The sequence below is a fragment of the Strix aluco genome, chromosome 38 (assembly GCF_031877795.1).
Source record: "Strix aluco isolate bStrAlu1 chromosome 38, bStrAlu1.hap1, whole genome shotgun sequence".
NCBI lineage: Eukaryota > Metazoa > Chordata > Aves > Strigiformes > Strigidae > Strix > Strix aluco.
In genome coordinates, this window is record NC_133968.1 from 385,565 (window position 1) to 411,458 (window position 25,894).

Below are 25,894 nucleotides of genomic sequence, written 5' to 3' on the forward strand. Positions count from 1 at the left end.
CCACGGTGGCACCTACAGGTGTTAAACACGGCGCTGGTGAAATCCCAAATCGTCCAGCGGAGCCTCCGCCCGTGCCGGGAGGGGAATCCGGCAGCGTGGCCCTTTGGCAAAACAAGCGTCGTGCTTCAGCAGCCACGAGCTGAGGATTTGCATACACACCCTGAAAACACTCTCGCACCTCATCTTCACCGGTCTTTCTTCCCTTTTTTGGAGGTTTTTTACCTAAACCCTGGGAAAAAAGGTGCGCTCCAACCCTCCTCAGCACCGCATCGGCTCGAATTACGCGAGTTTTGGTTCAAATCACAACCGAAGCACTCTATTTATTAATTTCTTTCCCTGATTAACCAGCAAGCGCTACGTCCGGTCTCCGCGCAACAGCCAAACAGCTCACAAAATGTTAACAAACACCCCAAAAATCTCTAAGCACCCCCCCTCCAAAGAGTGACCCCCTCAAACCCCTCCGCCGCAGCGCTGTGCCCGCCTCAGTCAGCGCACTTTGCTTTTGGGAAGTAGAGTACCATTTTTTTACACCTTTTTTCCCCAGACCCTCATGTTTTCACCCTGTGTTTGGTTTTTCTGGGTTTTTACTGGTTTTCCGCCCCGGTGAGGGGAGCCACTAGCAGCTGCGCTCACAGATCCAGTGCTCGGGGTTGGAACATATCGCGTCATTCCAGCGGCCGTTGGCGTAGATGGTGGCACAGTCCTCGCCGTGCTGGCCCACGTTGTTGGGTTCACCAGCGTTCCAAAACCTGTGAGGGGGGAGCATAGAAATTTGGGTGGAAAGCTCTCTGTTTGGGAACTTGTTGGGTTTTGGGGTTTTTTTTAAGTAGGGGGGAGTCAGGCAGAGAGCACACCCACCCTGCAGCGTCTGCCAGGGAGGGCAACAGCCCCCCTCAAAAAACCTTCTCCCCCCATTTAACGCAGCAATGCAATTTCAGTGATTTTCCCGTTTTCTCCTCATTTAACACAGGGAAATGGCTCCGCTTCAAGCGCAGTGTTTTTCCCAAAATCCCAAGAATGAGGAGATTGATTGAGGAGTCTTGATCGGGAACCGACTGAGATCAGGGGGAGCCAAGCAGGTGCTGCAGCTCCTTGCGTGTTCCCACCTGGGTTTTCAGCCCCCAAACCAAAATAAATTTGGGGGGAAAAAGCCAAAATCTTTTGCACCTCTGCACCCTGCAGCAGGGTGGCTCCTCGTACCTTTCCCTCCACCCGGCATTTTCACGTGCCACCATGGAACTTATTTCCGTGCTTTTTAAGCACTAAACCAGAGCAGAGGGTGCGGTGCCTTTTTTTGAGCAAAAAAGGGGCCAAGGAGGAACAGAGCTGATTTTTTGGGGCAATTTACCACCCGATGAGGCTAAAAACGTACGAGAAAGAGAGGGAGCGGCTGTCCACCCACTGCCAGCTGCCTTCTCTGTGCATGTCGGTCAGGCCCAGCCAGAACACCCTGTTGTCCATGATGTGATTTGCCAGAAATTTCTGCAAAAAGTGGGGAAAAAAAAAGAAGCGTCACGAGGGGAAGTGGAAGGTGACAGCAAAGGGATTCAGTGGCGCCGAGGCCAGCGCCGGCAGTCGGTGACATCGGGGAGCCTGTCCCTCGCAGAGAACAACTGTGACGTGTCACAAGTGTGACAAAAATTGCAACATTTCCCACCAGAAATGGAAAAAAGTGCTGAAATTTCTAATACCTGGAGAAAGAAGCTTTATCCAGACCCCATGTGCTTTTAAAAGCCGCGTCGGTGAAAACACCCTCCTGAATGGGAGGTAGGGAATGTCTAAATTGGGTTAGAAGTGCTAACTTGTGCATAGTTTTGGGTTATATCTCTATAATTCATTCTATAATTTCTGTAATTTTTCTAAAAAAATTCTGTAATTCCTAAAAACCTTCTGTAATCTCTAAAAAAAAATCTGTAATTCCTAAAAAACCTTCTGTAATTTCTAAAAAAACTCTGTAATTCCTAAAAAGCTTCTGTAATTTCTAAAAAAAATTCTGTAATTCCTAAAAAACCTCTGTAATGTTTAAATAACTGCTGTAATTTCTAAAAAACTTCTGTAACTTCTAAAAAAATCTGTAACTCCTAAAAAACGTCTGTAATCTCTAAAAAAAACTGTAATTCCTAAAAACCTTCTGTAATTTCTAAAAAAACTCTGTAATTCCTAAAAAGCTTCTGTAATTTAAAAAAAAAAATCTGTAATTCCTAAAAAACTTCTGTAATTTAAAAAAAAAATCTGTAACTCCTAAAAAACTTCTGTAATTTCTAAAAAAATTCTGTAATTCCTAAAAACCTTCTGTAATTTCTAAAAAAAGATCTGTAATTTTTTAAAAAAATCTGTAACTCCTAAAAAACCTTCTGTAATCTCTAAAAAAAACCTGTAACTCCTAAAAACCTTCTGTAATCTCTAAAAAAATTCTGTAATTCCTAAAAAACCTCTGTAATTTCAAAAAAAAATCTGTAATTCCTAAAAAAACTTCTGTAATTTCTAAGAAAAATCTGTAATTCCTAAATAATTGCTGTAATTTCTAAAAAACTGCTGTAATTTCTAAAAAAACCTGTAATCTCTAAATAACTGCTGTAATTTTATCATTCCTAAATGATCATGAGGAGGCATCACCGTGGAGCCATGGTGCATCCACCCCAAACTCAGGTGAGCGCCTCTTGTACCCCAGGAGTCCCTTGGGGTCACACAGACCCCAGCAGGGCAGCGGCTCCCCCCTGGCATTTCCCCCAAAAAAAACCATTAAATCCCATCAGCCATTTTGGGGACAGATTCATTCAATTTGGCTAAATCACTTCAGAACCTCAACTGGCTGCATCTTCCCCCCCTCTGCAGGCAGACTTGAGTCTCCCATGCTTAACCTTCCGCATTCCATTTGTGGAACTGGAGACTAATATTCCTCTAAACTCATGAAATCTGGGTTTTTTCTGCTTTTTACAGGATTTCTCAGCTTACATTTTCCTGCTCGCTGTTGACAACGGCCAGATGGGCGTTGTAGTTGGCGCAGAAGTCTTTAGCAGCCGTCCAGCTTTTGGTGGTGGAGGAGAAGAAGTAGCAGGTTTTGGCAAACTGCTCCCAGCCGGTGGGACACTTCGTGCAGAGAATATCTGAGGGAAAACGGCGAAAAATAAAAAGGAGAGCGCGCGGTGAGCGCAGAGGGACGCCCGCGGGCTCAGCCTGGCCGTTACCCCTCACCTGAAAGGCTGCGTATCTGCTCCAGCGCCGTGTCGAGGAGCCCCGACGCGCGGTTCTGCGCCTGCTTCACCTCCGCCAGCTGCCGCTGCACCGGCTCCAACACGTCCCTTTGCTCTGCCGGGGAGAGCACAAAAGGTAATTCAGCTGCCACAAAGACCTAAAACCCACCCGTTTTGTCTCCCTTCCCCTTTTCCTTTCCATCCCAATTGACACCGTGGCTTTCGCGGTGTGTTTTCCTGGTGCGAGTTACCGTCTACTGAAATTCAGGTTGTAAAACCTCAAAACCCTTTCGTTTAAATGAGATTTTTATTGTGTTTATCCACCTTTTCCCTTTAATATTATACTTAACGATATCTCAAACTCATTAAGATTGGCTACACGCGGTGCACATTTCAGGAATCGTTGGAGCATCTACCCAATACCGCGTGTTTGGAAATCGAGGAGAAGGACTGAATTTAACGATTTTCCCTCAAAATCAGGCTCTCACCCAGGGTGCGGAGGCGATCCGACAGCTCCTTCCCGCACTCCGCTTTGCACTGCGTCACCTTCCACTGCACGTTCTCCACTTCTTGTGACACTGGAAGGAGGAAAAACTCCGCTTTTGACCCTGTCTCACTGCTGCCTCCACCCAATATTCAGAACTCTGCCTGAATTTCCCCAAAACCGCCTTTTCTTTGGCGTACCGTTCAGAAGTTGGCTGTGAATTGCCTGGATCCCACCAGAGAGCTGTTTATCTAAGAGGAAAATAAGAGGAGAAAGCTCACAACAAGCCCTGGCCATCTCTGTTCTGATGGAAAGCATCTTCAGTTCATTGTTTTGGTGGAAAAAGCGCCCTGGGAAGTGCCAGGGGGGGAAATCCCTGTCGGTATCAAGGGTGCGGCAGGTGCCAGGGAGCCGTTTTGGGGTGAGATGTTGTACCGAGGGTGTGCTGGACCTCCGAGAGGTTCCGCCACGCCGTCGTGTGGCTGCTCTCGCTCCGCATCCGGGCTTGTTCCAACGCCTCCCACGCCGCGGATACTGGAGGAGAGGAAAAGAACGCTCGCCTTCGCTCCGGATCCGGCCCCGGAGAGCTCGCGGGCTGCCAAAAGGCCTTCAGTCCTAACTTGGAGACACGTTTTGCTCCATCCACTGGTGTTTCCCCCCAAATCGTACCCCCCTGCCCCCGCGCTTGGCGATCGGAACAAGGAGCGCGCGGCGGATTTCACAGAATCATCTCAGTTGGAAAAGACCTTGAAGATCACCTGGTCCAACCATTATTTACCTCTCTGGAGATTCACGACGGTGAGAGCGGTGAAGACCACGAAGGTGAGGGCCAGAAGCACGTACAGCAGCATGACGGCTTTCTCCGGGGACGAGGCTGGGATGGGCAGCACGGCAAGGGGTGAAATGGGGTGAGGCGGCCCCAAGTAACTCCCACCCCAATGGAAATTTTCTTAAAGAAGAGCACAAAGAGGAGAGATCCCCCCCAAAACAACCTCTCGAGGGGCTCCACCACCCTGTTCTCCACGCTCAAACCTCTTTTTCCTAGGTGATGACCCAACGGAGGAACCAGGCATCAAAAATTCAGCTATAACTTCGGGGAAAGACTCGTTTAAAGAGACGAAACCCTCCAGTTTTCATGTCTCTGGATCCCCAGAGCTGCTCCCTCACCCCAATACCTCCTCTAGGTGTTTTCCTCTTCTCTTGCTTCTCCAACTCCATCCCCTGAGCAAAATCCCATTTCTCAGAGGTGCTGACAGCGCTTTCCCCTTGTGACATTTCTGATGCTTTTTTTTTTTTTTGACGTTGCCCTGATTTATACAGTGGGGAAGACACGTCATCTCATCCTGGGGGGAAGGAAACACTTGTGTTTCGTAATTCTGTTTTCCTAAAAAAAAAAAAAAAATCTGCTCATTCAGGAGCTTTGGAGGGGCTGATGCTCTTGGGCAGCCCCTCCCCACATGTCACACCCTCTTCCCTTTGATTTTTTAGAAGAATTGGTTAAAAAACACACTCTGCTCTCCTCAGACAAGGCCAACACCTGCCCCGGGAGGTGGTTTCTGGGGGCTTCATTCTGAAATAGCAACCGGTGTTCTCTGAGGTGAACACGTAAATTTAGCTTTTTCTTTTGTTTGGTGGGAATTCTTCAGCATTTTGCTCAGCATTTTTGGTGATAATTTCTTAAGTTTTTAACGCACGAAACAGTGTTGCGAAAATCCTCATTTTTGGAAGCACTTGTTTCCTTCATTCCTTCTCCAGGAAAATTCTTTTCCTTGCCTGAACCCCCTCAGGGCTTCGAGCCAGGCGTCCCCTGGGCTGGCTTTCACAGAAAACGAAAGTTGGAACTTATGAGTAACTTCATCATTGACCGATTTCAGCTGAATTTCACAGAGGCACCCCAGGAAGAGCAAACGCAGCCAAAAGTTGGACGTCCCTTACTCCGGTTCCCCTGCTCTCAGGGCAAGCAGCTTCCTCCTTTTGTCCAATTTCCCCTTTTTTTGATCCCAAATTTAGGGGAAGTCAAGAACAAACTTCTGCCCAGGGTGGCTACTCATGCCCTTGGGGCTCCGGCACTTTTCAATAAGCAGTGGACTGTTTTGAGTCAAAACGCTGTGAATTCTCCCCTCTGCTGCCAGCATGTGGTTTGTCCTGGTAGCATGGGAGAGGTTTAAAAAAAAATCAAGGGTAGTGATTTTTAAGCTAAAAGAATCGAAAAGTGAGATAAAAGTCAAGGAAGGACCAAAAAACACCAGCTCCCACCCCTAAACCTCCCACATCCTTCTCTCTTTAGTCTTTTTTTAGGGTTTTTTATCTTTTTGGTTTTTAAATGCTGAAGCCGGAGTGGTTGAAAATCCCTTTAAGCTCCTAAAAAAATCCACTTCTCAGCACTGTTAAAAATATCCCCAGTGGCTCCTCAGCACTCCCAGTGTCCCACACCCCCCATCCCGGGGGACAGCAGGACGCTCGGTGTCCCTGGGGACAGCCCGCACCCCATCACTCTTGTCCTTGGGAACATCCCTGATGCCCCCCCAAACTGGGGACACCAGTGTCCCTGCACCCCTGAGATCACTGGGGACCCCCAGTGCCCCAAGACCTCAGTCCCTGAGAAACGTGGGACCCCTGTCACCCCCATTTCTGGGGAGCTGGGGTTTTTATTATCCCCATCCCTGAGGATCCCAGGAGCCCCCAGTGTCCCCATCCCTAGATCGCTATGGGAGATGGGGTCCCCTGTCACCCCGTCACCCCATCCCTGAGGACCTGGGGATCCCCATGACCTCCATACCCAGGTCCCTGTGGGAATGAGGGGGCTTCACCCTAATTCCTCCATCTCTGGGTGACCAGGGACCCCCGACACTCTTGTCCCTGGGGAACTGGGGACCCCCATTCCGGGTCCCCCTGCCCAGACGCCCTCCCTGAGGTAATGAACCCCACACTGGACCCCTCACCACAGAGCTGCAATCAGCTACTCGATGCCCCATAGGTGGAAGCGTCTGCCTATCATCCCCATCAGCCAATAAGAGCCGCAAATCTCCCCAAGAAGGTGGGATCAGCCACCTGTGCTGGAGGGGTGAATGCCGCCTAGTTTCCGCGCCCCCATAGGCTGCCTCAGCATCTTCTGCTCCAGCGATTGGTAGATTCTTCTGTCAATCCAATCCGAACCCTTCAGTTGAAGAGGCGGGGCTTGTTGTCCTCTCCTGTCAGCCAGATGCCACTCCAAGCGAGATGTGGCAGCTGATTGGCCGCTCTACCTATCCATCATCGCCACCTGCGCCTGCCATTCGCCTCCCAGCAAGGAGACGCACAGCCCCCCTCAGGGGGGAAGCATCTCCTTGAATCTCATTGGAAGGGACAGCTTGCCCATCAACCACCGGCGAGACAGCTCATTGGCTCACCGCGCAGCAGGCGCGGTTTGTAGCCGGGGTCCCCCCGCGGCGGCTCATTCCCGGGCGGGCCGCGACGATTGGCGGTGGCGCCTGGGAGAGGCGGGCGGAAGCGCGGAAGCGGCGCGTTGATTGGCTGCGGGGCGGGGCCGCCTGTCAGTCAGTGTCAGTCAGGGCGGCGGCGGCGGCGGCGGGTCCCCCCATGGCAGCGGCGGGGCCCGCGGCGGCCGCGGCTCCCGCTCGGCTCCAAGCGGCGGTGGCGGCGGGGGGGCGCCGCGGGCCCTCCCCTCGGAGGCAGCCGGCGGTCGCCATGGCAGCGCCTCGCAGGTAGGAGGGGCCGGGAGAGGCGCCCCGCCCCCTGGGGGGGGCGCCCTCCCTCAGGAACGGGGGGTGCCCCCCCCCCCCCCCCCCGCGGGGGGGGGGGGGCTATGAGGGGGTGATCGGGGGTAATCGCCCCCCTAAGGTTAGGGGGGGAATCGGGGGTAACCCCCCCTTCGCGGGGTGCGGGGGTTTTTGGGGGTGACCCCCCCTTGGGGGGGGTATTGGGGGTAAAGCCCCCCTCTAGGCTGTGAGGAGGGGCTGTCTGGGGGGGTAATGCTGGGGGGGGTAATTTGGGGTAAATATGCCCCCCCCAGTCTATAGGGGGGGGACTAATTGGGGTTCCCACCCCCCCCAGCTGGGGGGAAATTGGGGTACCCCCCACATGCTTCTGGGGGTGCCCCCCTATTGGGGGGGCACTGCGATGATCTTCCCCCTGGCTATGGGGGCAGCTGGGGGTAACCCCCCCCCCAGGACTGTAGGGTAACTGGGGGATCCCCCCCCTCCCAGGCTGAGGGGGTAAAGGGGGTTCCCTCCCACTTTTGGGGGGTAATTGGGGGTTTATCCCCCCCCGAGGAAACCAGGGGGGTGCCCCCACTCTGCTGTGTGGGGTAATTTTGGGGTTATATTAGGGGGGGAGCATTGGGGGTGCCCCCACCACGCCATGGGGAGGCATTAGGGGGTCCCCCCCCCCACTATAGAGGCTGACATTGAGGGGGGGGTCTCCCCCTATTCCCCTCCTTTATTGGGGCCCCCCACCACTGCAGCCTGCCGGTGGCTGCGCTCCTCTGTGCAAAGAGGGTGTTGTCCCTTGTTTCTTTTTCCCTTAAAATAATGAGATTTTGGTTAAAAAAAAATAAGCGGGGGGGGGGGGGGGGCTGTCTGCGGCAGGCAGCAGGGCCCCCCCCGTCACAACCACGGGCCCCCAAATGTCATTTATTGGGGGGGGGGCGGAGGCTTTTATCACCCCCCCCATCCAGCCAGTGCACACCCACCCTCTCCACCAGCATCCCTGTGCCCCCCCATCCGTGGGGAGGGGGTTTGGGGGGGTCCCTGGGTGCCCCCCAAAAACACCCCCCCCCCCCCCTCCGCAGCCGCCCAGAAGATGGAGCAACCGCGGCCGCAGCCCCCAGAGCCGCGGCTTTGTGCTGTCCCTGGCGCGCCTCTCCTTTTGGGTTCAAACCCAGGGATTTTAGCTACGCCAGGGACGACTCGGGTTTCCCATCAAATTACAGATTTTTTCCCCCAAATTCCCCCTCCCTTTTTGATTTTTTTTCCCCTTTTTCCATCAATCGGGGCTTTGCCAACGGCGTTGCCGGCGGCGTTTAATACCTGCTGCCACCAGCAGCCCGGCTGGGGGGGGGGGGGGGAAAACAACACCCTATTTTGGTTAAAAATCCCCAAAGACACCAAAGCTTCCCAGTTTTGGGCTCATTTCAACCAATTTAGGACTGCGAAAAACACAAAAATCACCACCCGAGTGGCATTTTGGGTAGTTTTTCCCCAAAAAGCCACATTTGAAAATGCAGTTTGGTGGCCAGCGTTGGGGGGGGGGGGTGGTGGTTTCCTCGCTCTGTTTTGGTGCTAAATTCAATTTTCACCTGGTTTTGGGTGGGTTTTGGTTGGTTTTAAAGCATTTGGGGGGGATTTTAGCTTAAAATTTGCACTTGTTTCATCCCCACCAGCGGCAAAACGCGCGGTGTTTAAACCCATTTTTATCCATTTCCCTCCTCTTTCCGCCAACCGCAGATGTTGGTGAAGCTCGAGAACGTCCCGCTGAAATATTTGTGATTTAATCAATTTTTTTTTTTCCTGATCCGGCTCCTTTGGCACGTTAATAATTGGGGTTTCTGGCAAATTGGTGGATTTTTGATGGTTTGTGTACGACGGAAATTCGGCGTCGCTACCCAGTGGCTCCAAAAATCGCTGCTGAAACTGGGGGTGAATCCCCGCTTTGATGAAACAGCTCAGAGACGCAGCAAAAATGGTGCAAAAAAGGCGAAAAACGGCACTGAGAGACGCTGAGGAAAACGGTAGAAAATACTGTGAAAACGGGGTGGAAAGGTGCAAAACAGCACTGAGAGACGCTGCAAAAAATGGGCAGAAAAGGCATAAAAAGGGGCAAAAAAAGGCACAAAACGCCACGGAAACCATACGAAGCTCCAGGCAAAACTGCGAAAATGGGTCAAAAAAGCTACGAATTGCAGATTTTTAAGTGCAAGGGGGGATATTTTAACATTTTCCTTCCAAAACGCTCCGGCTGGAGGTCGGCATCTTGACATCCTGCTGAAATTGGGTTTTTTTTACAGCGTTTTGGTTGCGGGATGGTATTTTGGGGGAAAACGAGTGGATGTGACGGTGACGGGAGGGGTGGACTTTGGGGACACATGGGGACTTCGAGGACTCCGCAGCGCCCCGTCACACCCAGAAAGTTCTTTTTTTATTAACCCACCGTTGCAAACGGGCTGAAATCAGGAGCAGCCGATCCCCTTTTTGGGCCAGTTTCTTAAAAACAGATCCTGGGCACCGTGGTGGTGTTTTGGGGACCATTTCCATTATTTTTTCTCCCAGTTTTCTCAGTGCCTTTGACAACCCCTCGGACATTTTTTTTTTTTTTCTTCCAAATTCGAGTGTTTTCAGCAAATTTTGATACGCATCATCCTGGAACAAGCTCTTGCCATGACAAGACCCCCTGAAGGACGGCTCCTTCCCGCCATGCCTGAAAAACCAACAGGATTTCACCCAAAAAAGAACCCTTAAAAATTTCAACTTGCCTTTTCTCCTCTTTTCCCATTTCCACCTGGTTTTTTTTTTTGTTTTGGTTTGGTTTTTTTTGCTGGGTCTAATAAACAATATTACCATTTGCCTACCTCATTTTTTGGTTGAAATCATGCGTTTTGGCCATCCCATGCTCATCCAGGCGTGGCTGTTGCTTTTATTTCCCTCCTCCCCCCATCAACGTGGAAATGTATATTTTCCTAAAAAGCCATTTCAGGATGTTCTCGCAGCCCGTTGAACCGTGGCAGGTTGTGCTGCGGCTGCTGTTTGATCGGTAACTTATAATTTTGCAGCGAAGCCACCGATGCCACTCACTATTTTTTTTTTTGTTAAAACAGTATTTTGGGTGATATCAGCCAGCAAGGTGTTGCAGGGAAATATTAATTATAAAAAATAAATTAACGGCTCTCCTGGAGACGAAGGCGCTGCTGGACGAGCCCCATCCCGTGGTGAGCAGCATGGGGCTGAATTCAATATAATCAAAGCTTTTTTCTTTTTTTTCCCCTCCCGCTTTATAAAATTTCCTGCTTCATAAAATCCACATGATCCTGTGAACGATTGACCCGATTCTCCACGAAGCCGCTCTGTTAAATTTTGCCAGTTTTGAAAAACCGTTAACCAAACAACAAGAGTTTTTCCCCATTTGCCGTATGGCCGCACTCGCCCAGCGCTCCTTCATTGCTCTGCTCTCCTCCGAGCTCGTTTTGCTCCACCAGACAGTTTTTCCCCCCAAAAAGAGGGGTCAGAACAATGGCTTTTTGGTTAAAACCTGCCCGATTTATAGTTTAATCTGCACAGAGAGCAAATTAAGCCCAAATCAGGTAAATCACACATTCACAGCGCATCCTTCGGGTGCTGCTGCTTTGTATTTATTTCCTCCGCTTTCTTCATCTCCTTTGAGCACAGCAGCAACTGAGGGTTCGTTTTACCAGTCTTCAGCAGCATTTTTCACCAAAAGGAGAGTTTTTCAGCCCAAAAACGGACAAAGCTTCCTTGAGGGATCCCAGTCCCTGCTCATCCTCCTGCTTGAACCCCTCTTTTTTTGTAGCACCCCTCAACCCGCCATTTTCCACCCCATTTCTACCAGTCCCTGCAATCCCAAACCAGGACTCGTTCCTCCCCAGGGAGGCATTTTTCCATAAAACACCACCAAAATGGGCAAACTGGGTGCTGTCAACCCCTTAAAGCAAATCCACAGCAAGGACAGCTTTCTGTAAATCCTCTTTTCCCGCATTGGCCCGTTCCTTCCCAAATTGAGAGTTTAATTCCAATTTTTAGTCTGATTTAATTCAACTAATTTAGGGCAAACACAGGACGATGCACTTAGACCTGGCTTGATGTAAAAACCGGGATTAAATGGGGTTTTTTTAGGGAATTAATATCTCAGTGGGCTGCAAACTGAGCGATGCTCTCCTCCTGTTTTCTATCAGATTGGCTTAAACGGGGGGTTTTTTAAGAGATTTGATGCGACGTGGTGAGGAGGAAAAGACAGGGGGGGACACGTCCCGCTCACGTTGGTGCTCGGCTTTCCAGGTGAGACCCCCAAATCCCCGCGGGCTCGGCGCGCTGCCGGCCCCCACCACCATGGCGTCGCCGGCCGTCAGCCCCGACTCGTCCTCGCACGAAGCCCTCTCCTCCGTCAACTCAGCCCCGGCGTGTTCGCCCACCTCCGACTCGGAAAACCTCAGCCCCGACGAACTGGAGCTGCTGGCGAAGCTGGAGGAGCAAAATCGGTGAGCGCCGGCCCCATTCGGCCGTTTTATCGTCCTTTTTTTTTTTTTTTTTTCAAGTATTTCCCTTAAAATCAAAAGCGCTGGACAACAACCAACCACTTCCCCCAAGCGTCGCTCCAGCCGGGGTGAAAACACTCCGGTTTATTATTTTCAAGGTTTTATTTTTCTCTTTGAAAGCAGCAGGGTTTGCTCGTTCAGGCAGGCAAAGGGGATTTCTGGAAGGAGGCGGCTGTTTGGAAATAATAAATAATAAACCCACCCGCTTCAGTGGTGGGTTTTAAACCTGCTCTTGATGGGAAACAAGCCCCGAGGCTCATTTTGCCGAAATACCAGGCAAAAAGCTCCATCCCTGGCGTTAAACCGGTGTTAAAATCAAGCCCTGAAATGCAAATTTCCTCGCAAAGCCATTTTTAAGCAAATTTCCTCTTGGAAAAAAAAAAAAAAACCAACACTGAAAATCTGTTTTTTAAACAAATCTATTAAAGAAACCATCCGCGGGCAGCTGTTGGCAGCTGGCCAGGGCAAATAGCCCATCGGTGCTGTTTTGGGGTGGTTTGGGGGAATATCTCCTCTTTTGGGGAATTTTTGGGGGAATATCTTCATTTTTGGGGTGGTTTTGGAGGAATCTCTCCTCCTTTGGGGCATTTTGGCCACTCCTTTGTGGCGGTTTTGGGGGAAATATCTGCTTGTTTGGGGTGGTTTGGGGGGAATCTCTCCTCCTTTGGGGTTTTTTGGGGGGAATATCTCCTTTTTTGGGACTGTTTTGGGGGACTCTCTTCTTCTTGGAGGCTGTTTTGGGGGAATATCTCATTCTTTGGGGCATTTTGGGGGAATATCTGCTGTTTGGGGCTCTTTTAGTACAGTTTTGGGGGAATATCTTCTCCTTTGGGGTGTTTTTTGGGGAATATCTTCTTTTTGGGGGTGAATTTGGAGGAATCTTTCCTCCTTTGGGGAACTTTGGGGGAATATCTACTCTTTTGTGATGGTTTTGGGGGAATATCTGCTTGTTTGGGGTGGTTTGCAGGGAATCTCTCCTCCTTTGGGCTTTTTGGGGGGGGATATCTCCTTTTTTGGACTGTTTTGGGGGACTCTCTTCTCCTTTGGGGCAGTTTTGGGGGAACTGTCTCCTCTTTTGGAGTGGTTTTGGTTTTGAGGGAGTATCTCCTCCTTTGGGGTTTTTGGGGAGGAATATCTCCTTTTTGGGGACCATTCTGGGGGACTCTCTTCTTCTTGGAGGCTGTTTTGGGGGAATATCTCATTCTTTGGGGCATTTTGGGGAAATACCTGCTGTTTGGGGCTCTTTTAGTACAGTTTTGGGGGAATCTCTCCTTCTTTGGGGCTGTTTTGGGGGAGTATCTCATTTTTGGGGACAATTCTGGGGGAATTTCTTCCCCTTGGAGGCTGTTTTAGGGGTATATCTCCCTCTTGGGGATTTTGTTGGGGGGAATGTCTTCTCCTTGGGGATTGTTTTGGGGGAATATCTCCTCTTTTGGGGCAGTATGGGGGGCTCTCTCCTCCTGTGGGGCCTTTTTGGGGCTATCTCAGTCTCTCGCAGGCTACTGGAGGCCGACTCCAAGTCGATGCGCTCCATGAACGGCTCGCGAAGGAACAGCGGCTCCTCCTTGGTCTCCAGCTCCTCGGCCTCCTCCAACCTCAGCCACCTCGAGGAGGACACCTGGATCCTCTGGGGCCGCATCGTCAACGAGTGGGACGAGTGGCGGAAGAAGAAGGAGAAGCTGCTGAAGGTGAGAAAAACACTTTATTTTTAATTCTATTTTAACCCCACTGCAAAAACCTGCAGCATGATCTTCCCCGTGGCTGGACAGGATGATGTCTACCCATCCACAAGGAGCTTCCCCACCTTCTTGAAACCCATTTTTTTCAGTTTTTGCCTCATTTTTCCACAGGAGCTCATCCGCAAAGGGATCCCCCACCACTTCCGTGCCATTGTCTGGCAGCTGCTCTGCAGTGCCACCGACATGCCCGTCAAAAACCAATACTCGGAGCTGCTCAAGATGTCCTCTCCCTGCGAGAAGCTCATCCGACGGGATATCGCCCGCACCTACCCGGAGCACGAGTTCTTCAAGGGACAGGACAGTCTGGGCCAGGAGGTGCTCTTCAACGTCATGAAGGTAACGTCTTTCCTCAAACATCAACAGATCTTGGCCACAGCCTTGGACACCGCTCTGGGTTTTGAAGCTGTTTTAACTGGCTATTCATTTTTGATGAGTTTGGTTTCCACCACAAACTCCTGGAACCACCACTTCTTGCAGCAAGGGGACCTCATTCCCCATCCATCCCACACCTCATTTTTCCCGTTGAGTTTTACTCTGAAATAAGAAACAAATGGTTGAGTATTTTGGGGTCTAAATTCAAGTGTGGAGCAACGTTGTGCTCACAGGTGTTGTCAACCAAAAAAAAAAAGCTAATTTTGATATTGTGGTCAAGGCCTCCCACAGCAAGCAGGGCTGGTGGCCCGGCCAATTCCCCTGCTCACACATATATTTATTATGAATTTTTTTCCTCCTTGCAGGCCTATTCGCTGGTGGACCGGGAGGTCGGATACTGCCAGGGTAGTGCCTTCATTGTGGGACTGCTGCTCATGCAGGTTTGTAATGACCCCGGGGTGAGGAGGAGCTGCCGATGGGTTTTTAACACCCTCTGGAGATGTGGTAGAACAGGGTTGGGAAATGGGAGCCTTTTTCTTGATCCTCAGGAACAAAATGGGCTTGTTCCCCCCATCCCACTTACTCCTGATGGGTTTAAAATTCCCTGTTCACGTTCCCCTTCACCCAGGGATGGCTCCCAGCATGTCCCATCCCATCACCTGGTGGGAAGAGGCTCCAAACCCAGAGCTGCCCGTAGAGTTTTAAAGGTAATTCATGTCCCTTTGGGTCTCCAGATGCCCGAGGAAGAGGCCTTCTGCGTGTTCGTGAGGCTGATGCAGGAATACCGCTTACGGGAGCTCTTCAAACCCAGTATGGCCGAGCTGGGGCTCTGCATCTACCAGTTTGAGTACATGCTGCAGGTAGGCACCACCCCACGCCCCCCCAAAATGCTCGAGGTGGTGGTGACCGATGGGTAGAGCCGGGGGACAAGGACAGGGAGAGGTAGGAGTGAGGTGGCAGCTCTTGGGAGAAATGGGTTCCTCCAACGGAGCTCGTGTCCAGCAACACGGAGATCTTAGGGCCGTCTGTGAGACGCCCTGAGGACCATCCATGATTCCTCAAGGGGATCATCAGTGAGACCCCAAGAACATCCACGATACGCCTTGGGGGCATCCATGAGACCCCAGGGCACCTCCATGAGATGCCCCCAGGGACCATCTGTGAGACACCCAAAGGGACCATCCATGGGACACCCCAAGGACCATCCAGAAAATGCACTGAGGGACTTCCACGAGACCCTGGGGACCATCTCCAAGCCCTCTCCCAGAGGACCTTCCATGAGACCCCTCCACAAGACCTCATGGACCTGTTGAAACCTCCGAAGCCATGAATGAGCCCTAAAATCATCCACCATTCCCCGTTTCTCTTAGTTTCCCTCCATTTCTCACATCCAGGAGCAGCTGCCGGAGCTGAACATCCACTTCCGCTCGCAGAGCTTCCTCACCTCCATGTATGCCTCGTCGTGGTTCCTCACCCTCTTCCTCACCACCTTCCCTCTTCCCGTGGCCACGCGCATCTTCGACATCTTCATGTATGAGGTAACTGGGCTGCGGCCAACACCATAAATCACAAAGAAACCACAACCACATTCTCCACTTGGATGTGGAAACATTCTCCCCACACCAACTGGTCTGGTTTTGGGGGAGAAAACCCCCAAACCCGGGGTGTGAAAGGTGATGGCGTGAGGTCAAGTGAGGACCTTTTCCCCCAGGGGCTGGAGATCGTCTTCCGCGTGGGGATGGCACTGCTGCAGTTCAACCAGGCTGAGCTCGTCCAGCTCGACATGGAGGGCATGTCCCAGGTATGTGCCGGTGGCTTTTGGGGTGGATTTACCCACAGGACATGTTTTTGGGTGAATTTGTCCAACAGGACTTGTTTGGGGACAGATTTATCCAATGGGACACGTTTTGGGGTGGATTTAGGCAACGGGACATATTTTGTGGTGGATTTGTCCAAGAGGACATCAAAAGGGATGTATTTTGGGACAGATTTGTCCAAGGGGATGTAATTTGGGGCAGATTTAGACCCAAATTTAGTGGTTTGGGGCAGGTTTTTCCCAACTGGATGTGTTTGCAGACCAGTTTATGCAACAAGCCACATTTTGGGATGGATTTATGTAACCAACTATATTTTGGGTTTGCATGATGGGCCATATTTTGGGGCTGGTTTATGTTATAAGTTGTATTTTGGGGTGGATTTATGCAATGAGGGTGTGTTTTGGGGCAGATTTATCCAACAGACCCTATTTTGGGGCTGGTTTTACCCAATGGGTCCTACTTTGGGGCTGGTTTACATGATGGCCTGTATTTTGGGGCCACATTTCATGGCCGGTTTCTGCACCCACAGTACTTCCAGAAGGTGATCCCACACCAGTTTGACAGTTGCCCCGACAAACTCATCCTCAGGGCCTTCCAGGTCAAGTACAACCCCAAGAAGATGAAGAGGTAAGACGGGGAGACGGGTTCCTGCGCTTGGGCGGGGTCCCCCCCGGCAGCTGTGGGGCACAGGGCCAGGCAATCTGGTCCCTGTCCTCGTGTCCCAGCCTGTCCCCATGTCCCGAGCAGGCTGGAGAAGGAGTACGCCGCCATCAAAAACAAAGAGATGGAGGAGCAGATCGAAATCAAGGTGAGATGGGTCAAGTGTTGGCATCCTGGGGCTGCTTGAATCATCCTCATGGCCACTTGGCCCAACCCCAAGGCCAGCTGAGCCCTCCTAGCATGGCGTAGCCCACCCATGGGGTCATCTAAGCCATCCTGGAGCCACTTTGACCCATCCCGGGGTCACTTGTCTCATTCCCAGAGGTGTTTGAGCCCTCCTGGCATGGTGTAGCCCATCCCTGAGGCCATCTAAGCCATCCGGGAGCCACTTTGGCCCATCCCAGGGTCACTTGACCCATTTCCAGAGCCATTTGAGCCCTCCTGGCATGTCATAGCCCATCCCCAGGGCCATTTAAGCCATCCCAGGGCCACTTTGACTCATCCCAGGGGTCACATTGAGCCATCCCAGGGCCGTGTAGCCCATTCCTGGGCCCACTTGAGCCATCTCAGGGTGACTTAACCTCTCCCTGGAGCCACCTGACCCGTCTCTAGTGTCCCTTGAGCCATCCTGGGACAACTTCGCCCATCCCCGGAGCCATCAAAGCCATCCTGGGATCACTTTGACCCATCCCATGGCCATTTAAGCTGTCCCCAGGGCCACTTAGCCCATCCTGGATACCCTTTAGCCTGTCCCCAGCACCTTCTGAGCCATTCCCAGGGCCACTTGAGCCCTTCTGGGCCAACTTCCACCTATCCCAGGGGCCATTTAAGGTGTCCCTAGGGGCCACTTAAGCCATCCCAGGGCCACTTGACCCCTCACAGAGCAGTTTGAGCCATCCCAGGGCCACTTTCAGCCATCCTTGGGGATGTTTAGCCCATCCCTGGGGCCATTTGAGCCAGCCCTGAGGCTATCTAAGCCATCCTGGGGCCACCATGACCCATCCTAGGGCCATCAAACCATCCCTGGGGCTGATTCCTCCCCATTTTCCCCACCCCCCCCCCAGCGCCTCCGCACTGAGAACCGCCTGCTGAAACAACGGATCGAAACCCTGGAGAAGGTGAGCCCAGCGACCAGCACCCCAAATCCCTCCTGGGGGCACCCCAAAACCCCTCTGGGGACACCCAAACCCCCTGTGGGCCCCCAAATCCCCCCTGGAGCACCCAAAATGTCCCCTGGGCCACCCCAAACTCCCCTGGGGCACCCACGTCGCTGCTGCCCAGAGATCCCCCGCACCCTCCAGCACCCCTTTTATGGGCTGCACCCCCCAAAATCCCCCCCTCCCAGCACCATTTTGCTGCAAAAATCAGAGATTTAAGTCCAGCGAGCGGCTGCTTCATCATTTTTCCACGCAAAGGCTCCCTCCAGGAGGTGGGAAACGCTCCGTTTTAGCACAAAACACCACCATCGCCGTGTTTTCCCCCATGCTGGGGGGAAAAAAGCTAAAATCCTTGGAAAACACCCCAGAACGGGAACTGATGATGCGCGGGAAGGTTCCCGGGTGCCTCCGCCTCGTGGCTTCTCTCGCTGCCTCCGTCTCCTTCGTTTATCTCGTTATGTCTCTCCTCTCTTTCTCTCTTTTCTCCGCCGGCGGCCGCAGGAGAGCGCGGCTCTCGCCGACAGGCTCATCCAGGTAGCGTCAAAAATAGCTATTTTTCTCTTTTGCGCTGCGTTTTAACCCTTTTCTTCCCCCTTTTGCTTCCCAGCCCGCCTGTGTCTGGCTCGTTTTGGGAAAATTTGCCCTTTTTCCTGCTTTTCTGGAGGCTCCCGCGCACCTTCCCCGCTGTGGGGGGTGGCGGGGAGAGGAGGATTTGGGGGCGGTTGGTGAAAATGGGGGGGTTTTGGCCCATTTTGGGGCTCAGTGGAAAGTGGGGGGGTGGCACGGTGGCACTTGGGGGTGGGGTTTCGCCAGGATGGGGTAAAAGCCAGTTTTGATGAGTTTGAACAAAATAGTGGATTTGGAGTGTTAGGTCATGGGTCATGGGGTGAGAGTGGCTCGGAGGGGACAAAATGGCCCTGGGGGGCCCCACGGGGCTGGTGTCACCTCCTTGTCCTTGGTGTCACCTGCTGTAGAGCTGGTGTCACCCCCAGGGTTGGTGTCAGCCCCCTTGTCTGCAGTGTCACCTGCTGTGGGGTTGGTATCACCCCCTCATCCCCAGTGTCACCCCCTTTGTCCCCAGTGTCACCCACCACAGGGCCAGCATCACTCTCGTGTCACCTTGTCCCTGCTGTCACCTGCTGCAGGGGGGGGGCTGGCGTCACCCCCTCATTCCTGTCATCACCTTGCTGTGGGGCTGGTGTCCCCCTCCACGGCTGGTGTCACCCCCTTGTCCCCAGTGTCATTCCCTTGTCCCCAACCTCACCTGCTGTGGGACTGGTGTCACTCCTTGTCCCTGATGTCACCCCCTTGTCCCCAGTGTCATTCCCTTGTCCCCAACCTCACCCGCTGTGGGAGTGGTGTCACTCCTTGTCCCTGGTGTCACACCCTTGTCCCCAGTGTCATTCCCTTGTCCCCAGCCTCACCCGCTGTGGGACTGGCGTCACTCCTCATCCCTGGTGTCACCCCCCTCATCCCCAGCATCACCCCCTTGTCCCCACCACCCCCTCCAGCACCCCCACCCCCCTCCCAGTGACATGCCATGGGGGAGACACGTCCCCTCTGTCCCCAGGGCCAGGTGACACGGGCGCAGGAGGCCGAGGAAAACTACATCATCAAGCGGGAGCTGGCAGTGGTGAAGCAACGCTGCACCTCGGCCACCGAGAACCTGCAGCGTGCCCAGACCACCATCCGGCAGCTGCAGGACCAGCAGGTCAGTGTCCCCAAATGTCCCCAAATGTCCCCAGACATCCCCACCACCCCGCCATGTCCCTGCATTTCAGTTCACGCCCCACTGCCATCCGGCTCTGGGTGCGGGTGGTGGGTGCCACCACTGCAGGCAAGGGTAGAGGATGGGCGCGGCGGGTGTTGTGCCCCACGGGTGACACGTTGGGGACGGTGGCAGGGGAACCCCCGCTTCAGCGAGGAGTTTGTCACCCACCTGGAGACAGAGCTGGAGCAGTCGCGGCTGCGGGAGAGCGAGACCCTCGGCGCCCTCAAGGAGATGCAGGATAAAGTCCTCGACATGGAGAAGGTGACAGGGACGGCTTGCGGGTGTCACGCTGGTGGCCTTGGGGACAGGGATGGTCCCACGAGTGGCCCTGGGGATGGGGAGTGTCACACATCTTGGGGACAGTCATGTGAGTGACCCTGGGGATGATCACACAAGTGGCCTTGGGGACAGGATGTGTCACACAAGGGGCCCTGGACCTGGTGTCCCCTGTCCCTGGGGACCCCCAGTGCCACACAGGTGTCCCCAGGGTTTCCTCTTGTGCCTGGGGATCCCCGGTGCCACGTGTCACCCTCTGTCCTCAGTGTCCTCCATCATCTCCCCCATGAGTGTCCCCACCTCCACCTGGCAAAAGGGGACAAGCCCCCAGTGCCACCACCCTGGGGTGTCCCTGCTGATGCCCAGTGCCACCGCCCCAAGGTGGCCCCGATGACATCCAGTGCCACCTCCCCAAGATGTCCCTCCTGGCCTCCGGTGCCACTGCCCCGGGTTGTCCCTGCCCCAGGGTGTCCCCACTGATACCCAACGCCCCCGCCCCAGGGTGCCCCCACACTGGCATGTCCCCACCAATGTCCCGGGTGTCCCCGCAGAGGAACAGCCTGCTGCCAGACGAGGACAACGTGGTGCGGCTGCAGGAGGAGCTGCAGGCGCTGGCGCTGCGCGAGGCCGAGGCCGTCAAGTCACTGACGGAGCTGCAGCAGCAGGTCAAGGACCTCAGTGACAGCTGGCAGGTAAGGACACGGACACCTGGGGGTGTCCCCCCCTCACCTGGGTCCCCCCCCCCAGATGTCTGGGGCCTTCCCGGATGCCAGGGTCCCCTCCTGGCCACCTGGGTCCCTTGTCCCCACACTTGGGTCCCCTCACAGCCACATCGGTCCCTTCTTCCATCATCTGGGTCCTCTTCTGGCCACCTGGATCCCCTCCTGGCCATCTGCGTCCTCTCCTGGCCACCTGGGTCCCCTCTTGGCCACCTGGGTCTCTTGTCCTGATGCCTGGGTCCCCTCCTGGCCACCTGGGTTCCTTGTCTTGATGCCTGGGTCTTCCCTGCAGCCACCTGGGTCCCCTCCCGGCCACCTGAGTCCCCTCCTGGCCACCTGGGTCCCTTGTTCCATCATCTGGGTCCCTTCCCGGCCACCTGGGTCCCCTCCTGGCCACCTGGGTCCCTTGTCCTGATGTCTGGGTCCATTCCTGGCCATCTGAGTCCCTCCTGGCCACCTGGGTCCCTTGTCCTGATACCTGGGTCCCCTCCCATCCACCTGTGTCCCTCACCCTGCCACCCGGGTCCCCACGGGAGCCACCTGGGTCCCACCACCCACCCAACGGGTGCCTGATGGGTGCGGGGCGCAGGCGGGCCGGTCGGGCGGGCGCTGGAAAGAGTCCCCACGGCGGAACAACGCCAACGCGCTGCAAGAGGCCGTGGTGGCCGCGCGGCTGCGGGAGGCCCAGGCCCAGGCCGAGCTGCGGGCGCTGCGCCAGCGGGTGCTGCAGCTCGAGACGCAGGTCAGAGCCCGGGCCACATCCTGACCGGGGGCTGAACTGGGGGGTACTGGGGTCATAGGGGCTGAACTGGGGGTGCTGGGACCTGGGGGGTGCTGAATTGGGGATGTTGGGGGTGCTGTGGGTGCTATGCCAGTGCTCGACCTGCAGCTCGAGATGCAGGTCAGAGCCTGGGCCACATCCTGACCAGGGGCTCCAGTGGGGGTACTGGGATCATGAGGGCTGAACTGGTGGTGCTGGGGCTAGGGGTGCTGGGGCTGAACTGGGGTTGTTGGGGCTGGAGGTGCTGAGTCTAGGGATACTGGGGCTGAACTGGGGATGTGGGTGCTGAACTGGGGGTGCTGGGGCTGGGGGTGCTGAGTCTAGGGATACTGGGGCTGAACTGGGGGTGTGGGTGCTGAACTGGGGGTGCTGGGGCTGGGGGTGCTGCAGCTCAGGACACAGGTCAGAGCCTGGGCCACATCCTGACTGGGAGCTGGAGGCAGGGAGGGCAGAGCTGAACTGGGAAGGTGCTGGGGTTGTGGTGGTTGGACTGGGAGTGCTGGCACAGGAGGGGCCCTTTAGGGGTGCTGGTTCCATGGGTGCTGGGTGCCTGCACCCCCCCAGGACCAGACCCCTGGGGCTGCAGGAGCTGGGGTGGGGGTGGTGACAGTGACCGGGGACAGGCTGTGGGAGCTGGCGGGGCTGGGGGGTGACAGGGACTGGGGACCGGGGGTGGTGACAGTCCTGTGTGTGTGTGTCCCCTCGCAGGGCCAGATCCAGCGCACGGTGCTGGGCCGGGCGGAGCAGACCTGCGCGGGGCTGCGGGAGCAGCTGCGGCTGGCGGCGGCGCAGAGCAAGGGGCTGCAGGCGCAGCTCAGCGAGAGCCACCGCAAACACGCCGAGGCCCAGTGCAAGGTGGGACACCCTGGGGACACCCTGGGGACACCCTGGGGACACCCCGGGGGACTCCTCTGTCGTCACCTCCCTGCGGGCACCCATGGGTGCTCCCCATCCCCTCCCTGGGGGTGCTCACAGAAGCTCCCCAGGGACTCCCCTGTCCCCTCCTGTGGGGACACCCCTGTCCCCTCCCCTGAGGACACCCACAGACCCTCACTGGGGACACCCTTGTCCCCTCCCCTGGGACACCCACAGACCCTCCCTGGGGATGCTCCTGTCCCTTCCCCAGGGACACCCATGTCCTCTCCTGTGGGGACACCCTTGTCCCCTCCCCTGGGACACCCACGAACCCTCCTTGGGGACACTCCTGTCCCTTCCCCAAGGACACCCCTGTTCCCTCCCCAGGGACACCCATGTCCTCTCCTGTGGGGACACCCTTGTCCCCTCCCCTGGGACTCCCACAGCCCTTCCCTTCTGTAGGGCCACAATGTCCCTTGGGGTCCCCATGTCCCCTCCAAGGGGGTCAGTGTGTCACCTCTGAGAGGGTCTCAATGTCCCCTCCAATGTGTCCCTATGTCCCCTCCAACGGGGTCCCCATGTCCCCTCCCATGGGGTCCCAGTGTACCCTCCAATGGGGTCTCAGTGTCCCCTTCCTTGGGGTCCCCATGTCCCCTCCCACGGAGTCCTGGTGTCCCCTCCCATAGTGTCCGCATGTCCCCTCCCATGGGGTCCCAGTGTCCCCTCCAATGGGGTCTCAGTGTCTCCTTCCTTGGGGTCCCCATGTCCCCTCCCATGGAGTCCTGGTGTCCCCTCCCATAGTGTCCCCATGTCCCCTCCACCGGCCCTTCCCTTGTCCCTGGGGACACGGTGGGGCTGGAGCCTCCCCTCGGGGGGGGTGGGGGGGTGACAGAGGGGTGTCACTGCTGTGGCACCGGGTGACAGGGGTGTCCCCAGAGCAAGGAGGAGGTGATGGCGGTGCGGCTGCGCGAGGCCGACAGCATGGCGGCCCTGGCTGAGATGCGACAGCGCGTCGCCGAGCTGGAGATCCAGGTGAGTGGGGACACGGGGACAGGCCGAGGAGGGGGGGGACAAGGCGGGGACGGGGTGACAGGGTGACAGGGTGACAGGGCAGGGACGGGCACCCGCTGACCCGCGCGCCCCCGCAGAGGGAGGAGGGGATGATCCAGGGGCAGCTCAACCACTCGGACGCCGCCCAGTACATCCGCCAGCTCAAGGACCACATCGACGAGCTCAAGGCCGAGGTAAGGCACCCTTGGGTGCTGCGGCACCCACGTCCTGCACCCACGGGTGCTGGGGGACCTGTAACCTGCACCCATGAGTGCTGCAGCACCCACATCCTGCACCCATGGGTGCTTTGGCACCCATGTCCTGCACCCACGGGTGCTGGTGGACCCGTACCCTGCACCCATGGGCGCTGTGGCACCCACATCCTGCACCCATGGGTGTTGGGAGACCCATACCCTGCATCTATGGGTGCTCTGGGACCTGTCACCTGCACCCATGGGTGCTGCAGGACCCACGTCCTGCACCCACAAATGCTGGGGGACCCGTACCAGGGTCCCATGTCCTGCACCCATGGGTGCCACAGCACCCATTCCCTGCACCCATGGGTGCTGGGGGCCCCCACACAGGGCCGGGCACAGTGTGACCCCCCCATGCTGGAGACAGAGGACAGTGTCACCCCCCCCCACCCCAGGGAAAGCTTCCTGATGTCCCCAAGGCCAGGACACGTTGGGGACAGTCCCCGGGGGGGGGATGGCCCCGTGGGTGACATCGTGGTGATGCCATTGGTGACGTCCCCACGGTGCCATCGGCGATGTCCCCACGGGGCCACGTGGCACCGGGACAGCTGGTGACAATGTCTCTCCCCATCTCTCCTCCCTCCGCCCCTTCTCTGCTGGCCCTTGTCCCATCCTGTCCCCTCTCCTTGTCCCCTCCTGTTCCCTCGTCCCCTTCTCTCCCCCACCCTTGTCCTCCACCCATCACCTGGCCCTTGTCCCTTTGTCCCTTGTCCCCTGTCCCATCCCCTGTCCCATTATCCCTGTCTCTGTCCCCATGTCCCCCTGTTCCCATCCCCTTGTCCCTGTCCCCTGTCACCTCGGCCCCATCCATGTCCCCTTATGTCCCCTTGTCCCCATCCCCTTGTCCCTGTCCCCATCCCCTGTCACCTTGACCCCATTAACTTGTCCTGTCACCCATCGTGTCCCCTTGTCCCCTGTCCCCTCGTCCCCATCCCCTTGTCCCATCACCCATTGTATCCCCTTGTCCCATGTCCCTCTGTCCCCTGTCCCCTCGTCCCCATCCCCTTGTCCCATCACCCATTGTGTCCCCACGTCCCCTTGTCCCCTGTCCCCTTGTCCCCTGTCCCCGCAGATCCGGCTGCTGCGGGGGCCGCTGGCCTTCGGGGCGGTGGGGCTGGGGACACGCCTTGGGGACGAGGACTCGCTGGGTTCCTCCGACGAGGAGCTGCCACCCTTCGCCCTGACACACGGGGACATCGGGGACCTTGGGGACCTCGGGGACATGGGGGACAGCAGCGACAGCGAGACCGAGGGGGCACCCACGGCACCGTGACCCACGGGGACATCGGGGACAGCAGCGACCGGCGAGACCCCAGGGGCCACCCCAGGGACCCTGAGCCACAGGGACATCGGGGACGGGGGGGACCTGCCAGCCCCGTGGCACCCCAGGGGCACCCAGGGGACACCCAGGGGACATCCAGAGGACACTAAGGGACACCCACAGCACCCAGGGGACACTGAGGGCACCTGTGGGTGCTGTGGCACCCAGGGGACACTGGGGGACATCCAGAGGACACTAAGGGACACCCACAGCACCCAGGGGACACTGAGGGCACCTGTGGGTGCTGTGGCACCCAGGGGACACTGGGGGACATCCAGAGGACACTAAGGGACACCCACAGCACCCAGGGGACACTGAGGACACCTATGGGTGCTGTGGCACCCAGGGGACACTGGGGGACACCCATGGGCCCCACAGCACCCAAGGGACATTGGGGGACACCCACAGCCACCCAGGGGCACCTGTGGGCCCTGTGGCACCCAGGGGACACCCACGGGCCCCACAGCACCCCAGAGCAGGATGCGGCCATGGGGTGGGGTGGGGGGGGTCAAGGTCAGGGGGGATCAGCCGGATCCTGCGCTTGGGGGGTCCTGAGGCTCCGCTGGATCCCCGAGGGGCCTCATCCTGCGCTCGGAGGGATCTTGGGGCGTGATGGGCCCCCCCAAGGCCGGATCCAGCACCCAGCAGCCCCGTGGGTGCAGTGAGGACCCCCCCGACCCCCCCCAGAGACGTGGCCAGATCCTGCCCCCCCCCCCGACCCCCCCCCACTGGATCCTGGACACGTGGGGGGGACCCTGAAATGGATTTTGGACTTTTTTGGGGGGCCGGGGGGGCCCTGACGTGGCCTGGCCCAGGAGAGGGTCGGATCCTGCACCCCCCCCTCACCCCCCCCCTCGCTGTTTATACCCTGTACAGAGAAATACAGACGCTGTGGGACAACGGGACTCCAAAAAGCCTTAAATTCACCCCAAAAAGTCTGCTGGGACTCAGAAAATCCCTGAGATTGGCCCCAAAATGGCCCCCCCGGGACTCAAAAACCCCTGGAGTTCACCCCAGAAAATCCGCTGGGGCCCCCAAATCCCTGAGATTGGCCCCAAAATGGTCCCCTGGGACCCCAAAACCCCAGGAATACCAAAAAAACCCCCCAACTTGCTGGGATCCCCAAACCCCTGAAATTTGCCCCCAAAAATGTACTGGGACCCCAAAATCCTTGGCATCTG

At 56.1% G+C, this 25,894-nt stretch overlaps 2 protein-coding genes across 7 annotated transcripts; one reads left to right on the plus strand and one right to left on the minus strand.

Moving 5' to 3' along the window:
- Nucleotides 1–288: 288 nt before the first annotated feature.
- On the minus strand, nt 289–4,974 carry LOC141917476 (C-type lectin domain family 4 member G-like). The gene is made up of 9 exons (XM_074810678.1): nt 4,854–4,974; nt 4,457–4,552; nt 4,114–4,212; nt 3,879–3,929; nt 3,683–3,772; nt 3,196–3,309; nt 2,956–3,107; nt 1,373–1,482; nt 289–749 (listed from the first exon to the last, which is right to left on the minus strand). The coding sequence occupies exons 1-9, from the start codon at nt 4,951–4,953 to the stop codon at nt 617–619; spliced, it is 945 nt and encodes a 314-aa protein (XP_074666779.1). The 5' UTR covers nt 4,954–4,974; the 3' UTR covers nt 289–616.
- A 2,271-nt stretch (nt 4,975–7,245) lies between these two features.
- Nucleotides 7,246–25,651, plus strand: EVI5L (ecotropic viral integration site 5 like). 6 transcript variants are annotated; one of them, XM_074810697.1, is made up of 20 exons: nt 7,246–7,382; nt 11,685–11,884; nt 13,440–13,629; nt 13,792–14,016; nt 14,418–14,492; nt 14,787–14,912; nt 15,447–15,590; nt 15,764–15,853; nt 16,399–16,496; nt 16,617–16,677; nt 17,594–17,647; nt 18,188–18,220; nt 19,257–19,397; nt 19,590–19,718; nt 20,285–20,425; nt 21,042–21,194; nt 21,942–22,088; nt 23,013–23,120; nt 23,237–23,332; nt 24,465–25,651. In XM_074810697.1, exons 2-20 carry the CDS (start codon nt 11,736–11,738, stop codon nt 24,663–24,665), a joined length of 2,361 nt encoding a protein of 786 aa, XP_074666798.1. In that variant the 5' UTR covers nt 7,246–7,382; nt 11,685–11,735; the 3' UTR covers nt 24,666–25,651. The 6 variants fall into 6 exon arrangements, with proteins under 6 accessions (XP_074666798.1, XP_074666799.1, XP_074666802.1 ...); XM_074810698.1 differs by having other exon boundaries at nt 23,025–23,120; XM_074810701.1 differs by lacking the exon at nt 23,237–23,332.
- Nucleotides 25,652–25,894: the final 243 nt, after the last annotated feature.

Bases quoted from the DNA above. Each gene is read 5' to 3' on its own strand.
- LOC141917476 (XM_074810678.1), bottom strand. From the start codon at position 4,953: ATGTCACAAGGGGAAAGCGCTGTCAGCACCTCTGAGAAATGGGATTTT. The intron at 3,930-4,113 runs GTACAACATCTC...TTTTCCTCTTAG, and splicing joins GGAGGTCCAGCACACCCTCG to ATAAACAGCTCTCTGGTGGG. The intron at 3,310-3,682 runs GTGAGAGCCTGA...TCTCCCCGGCAG, and splicing joins GGATCGCCTCCGCACCCTGG to AGCAAAGGGACGTGTTGGAG.
- EVI5L (XM_074810697.1), top strand. From the start codon at position 11,736: ATGGCGTCGCCGGCCGTCAGCCCCGACTCGTCCTCGCACGAAGCCCTC. The intron at 14,017-14,417 runs GTAACGTCTTTC...TCCTCCTTGCAG, and splicing joins TGCTCTTCAACGTCATGAAG to GCCTATTCGCTGGTGGACCG. The intron at 19,719-20,284 runs GTGACAGGGACG...GTGTCCCCGCAG, and splicing joins AAGTCCTCGACATGGAGAAG to AGGAACAGCCTGCTGCCAGA.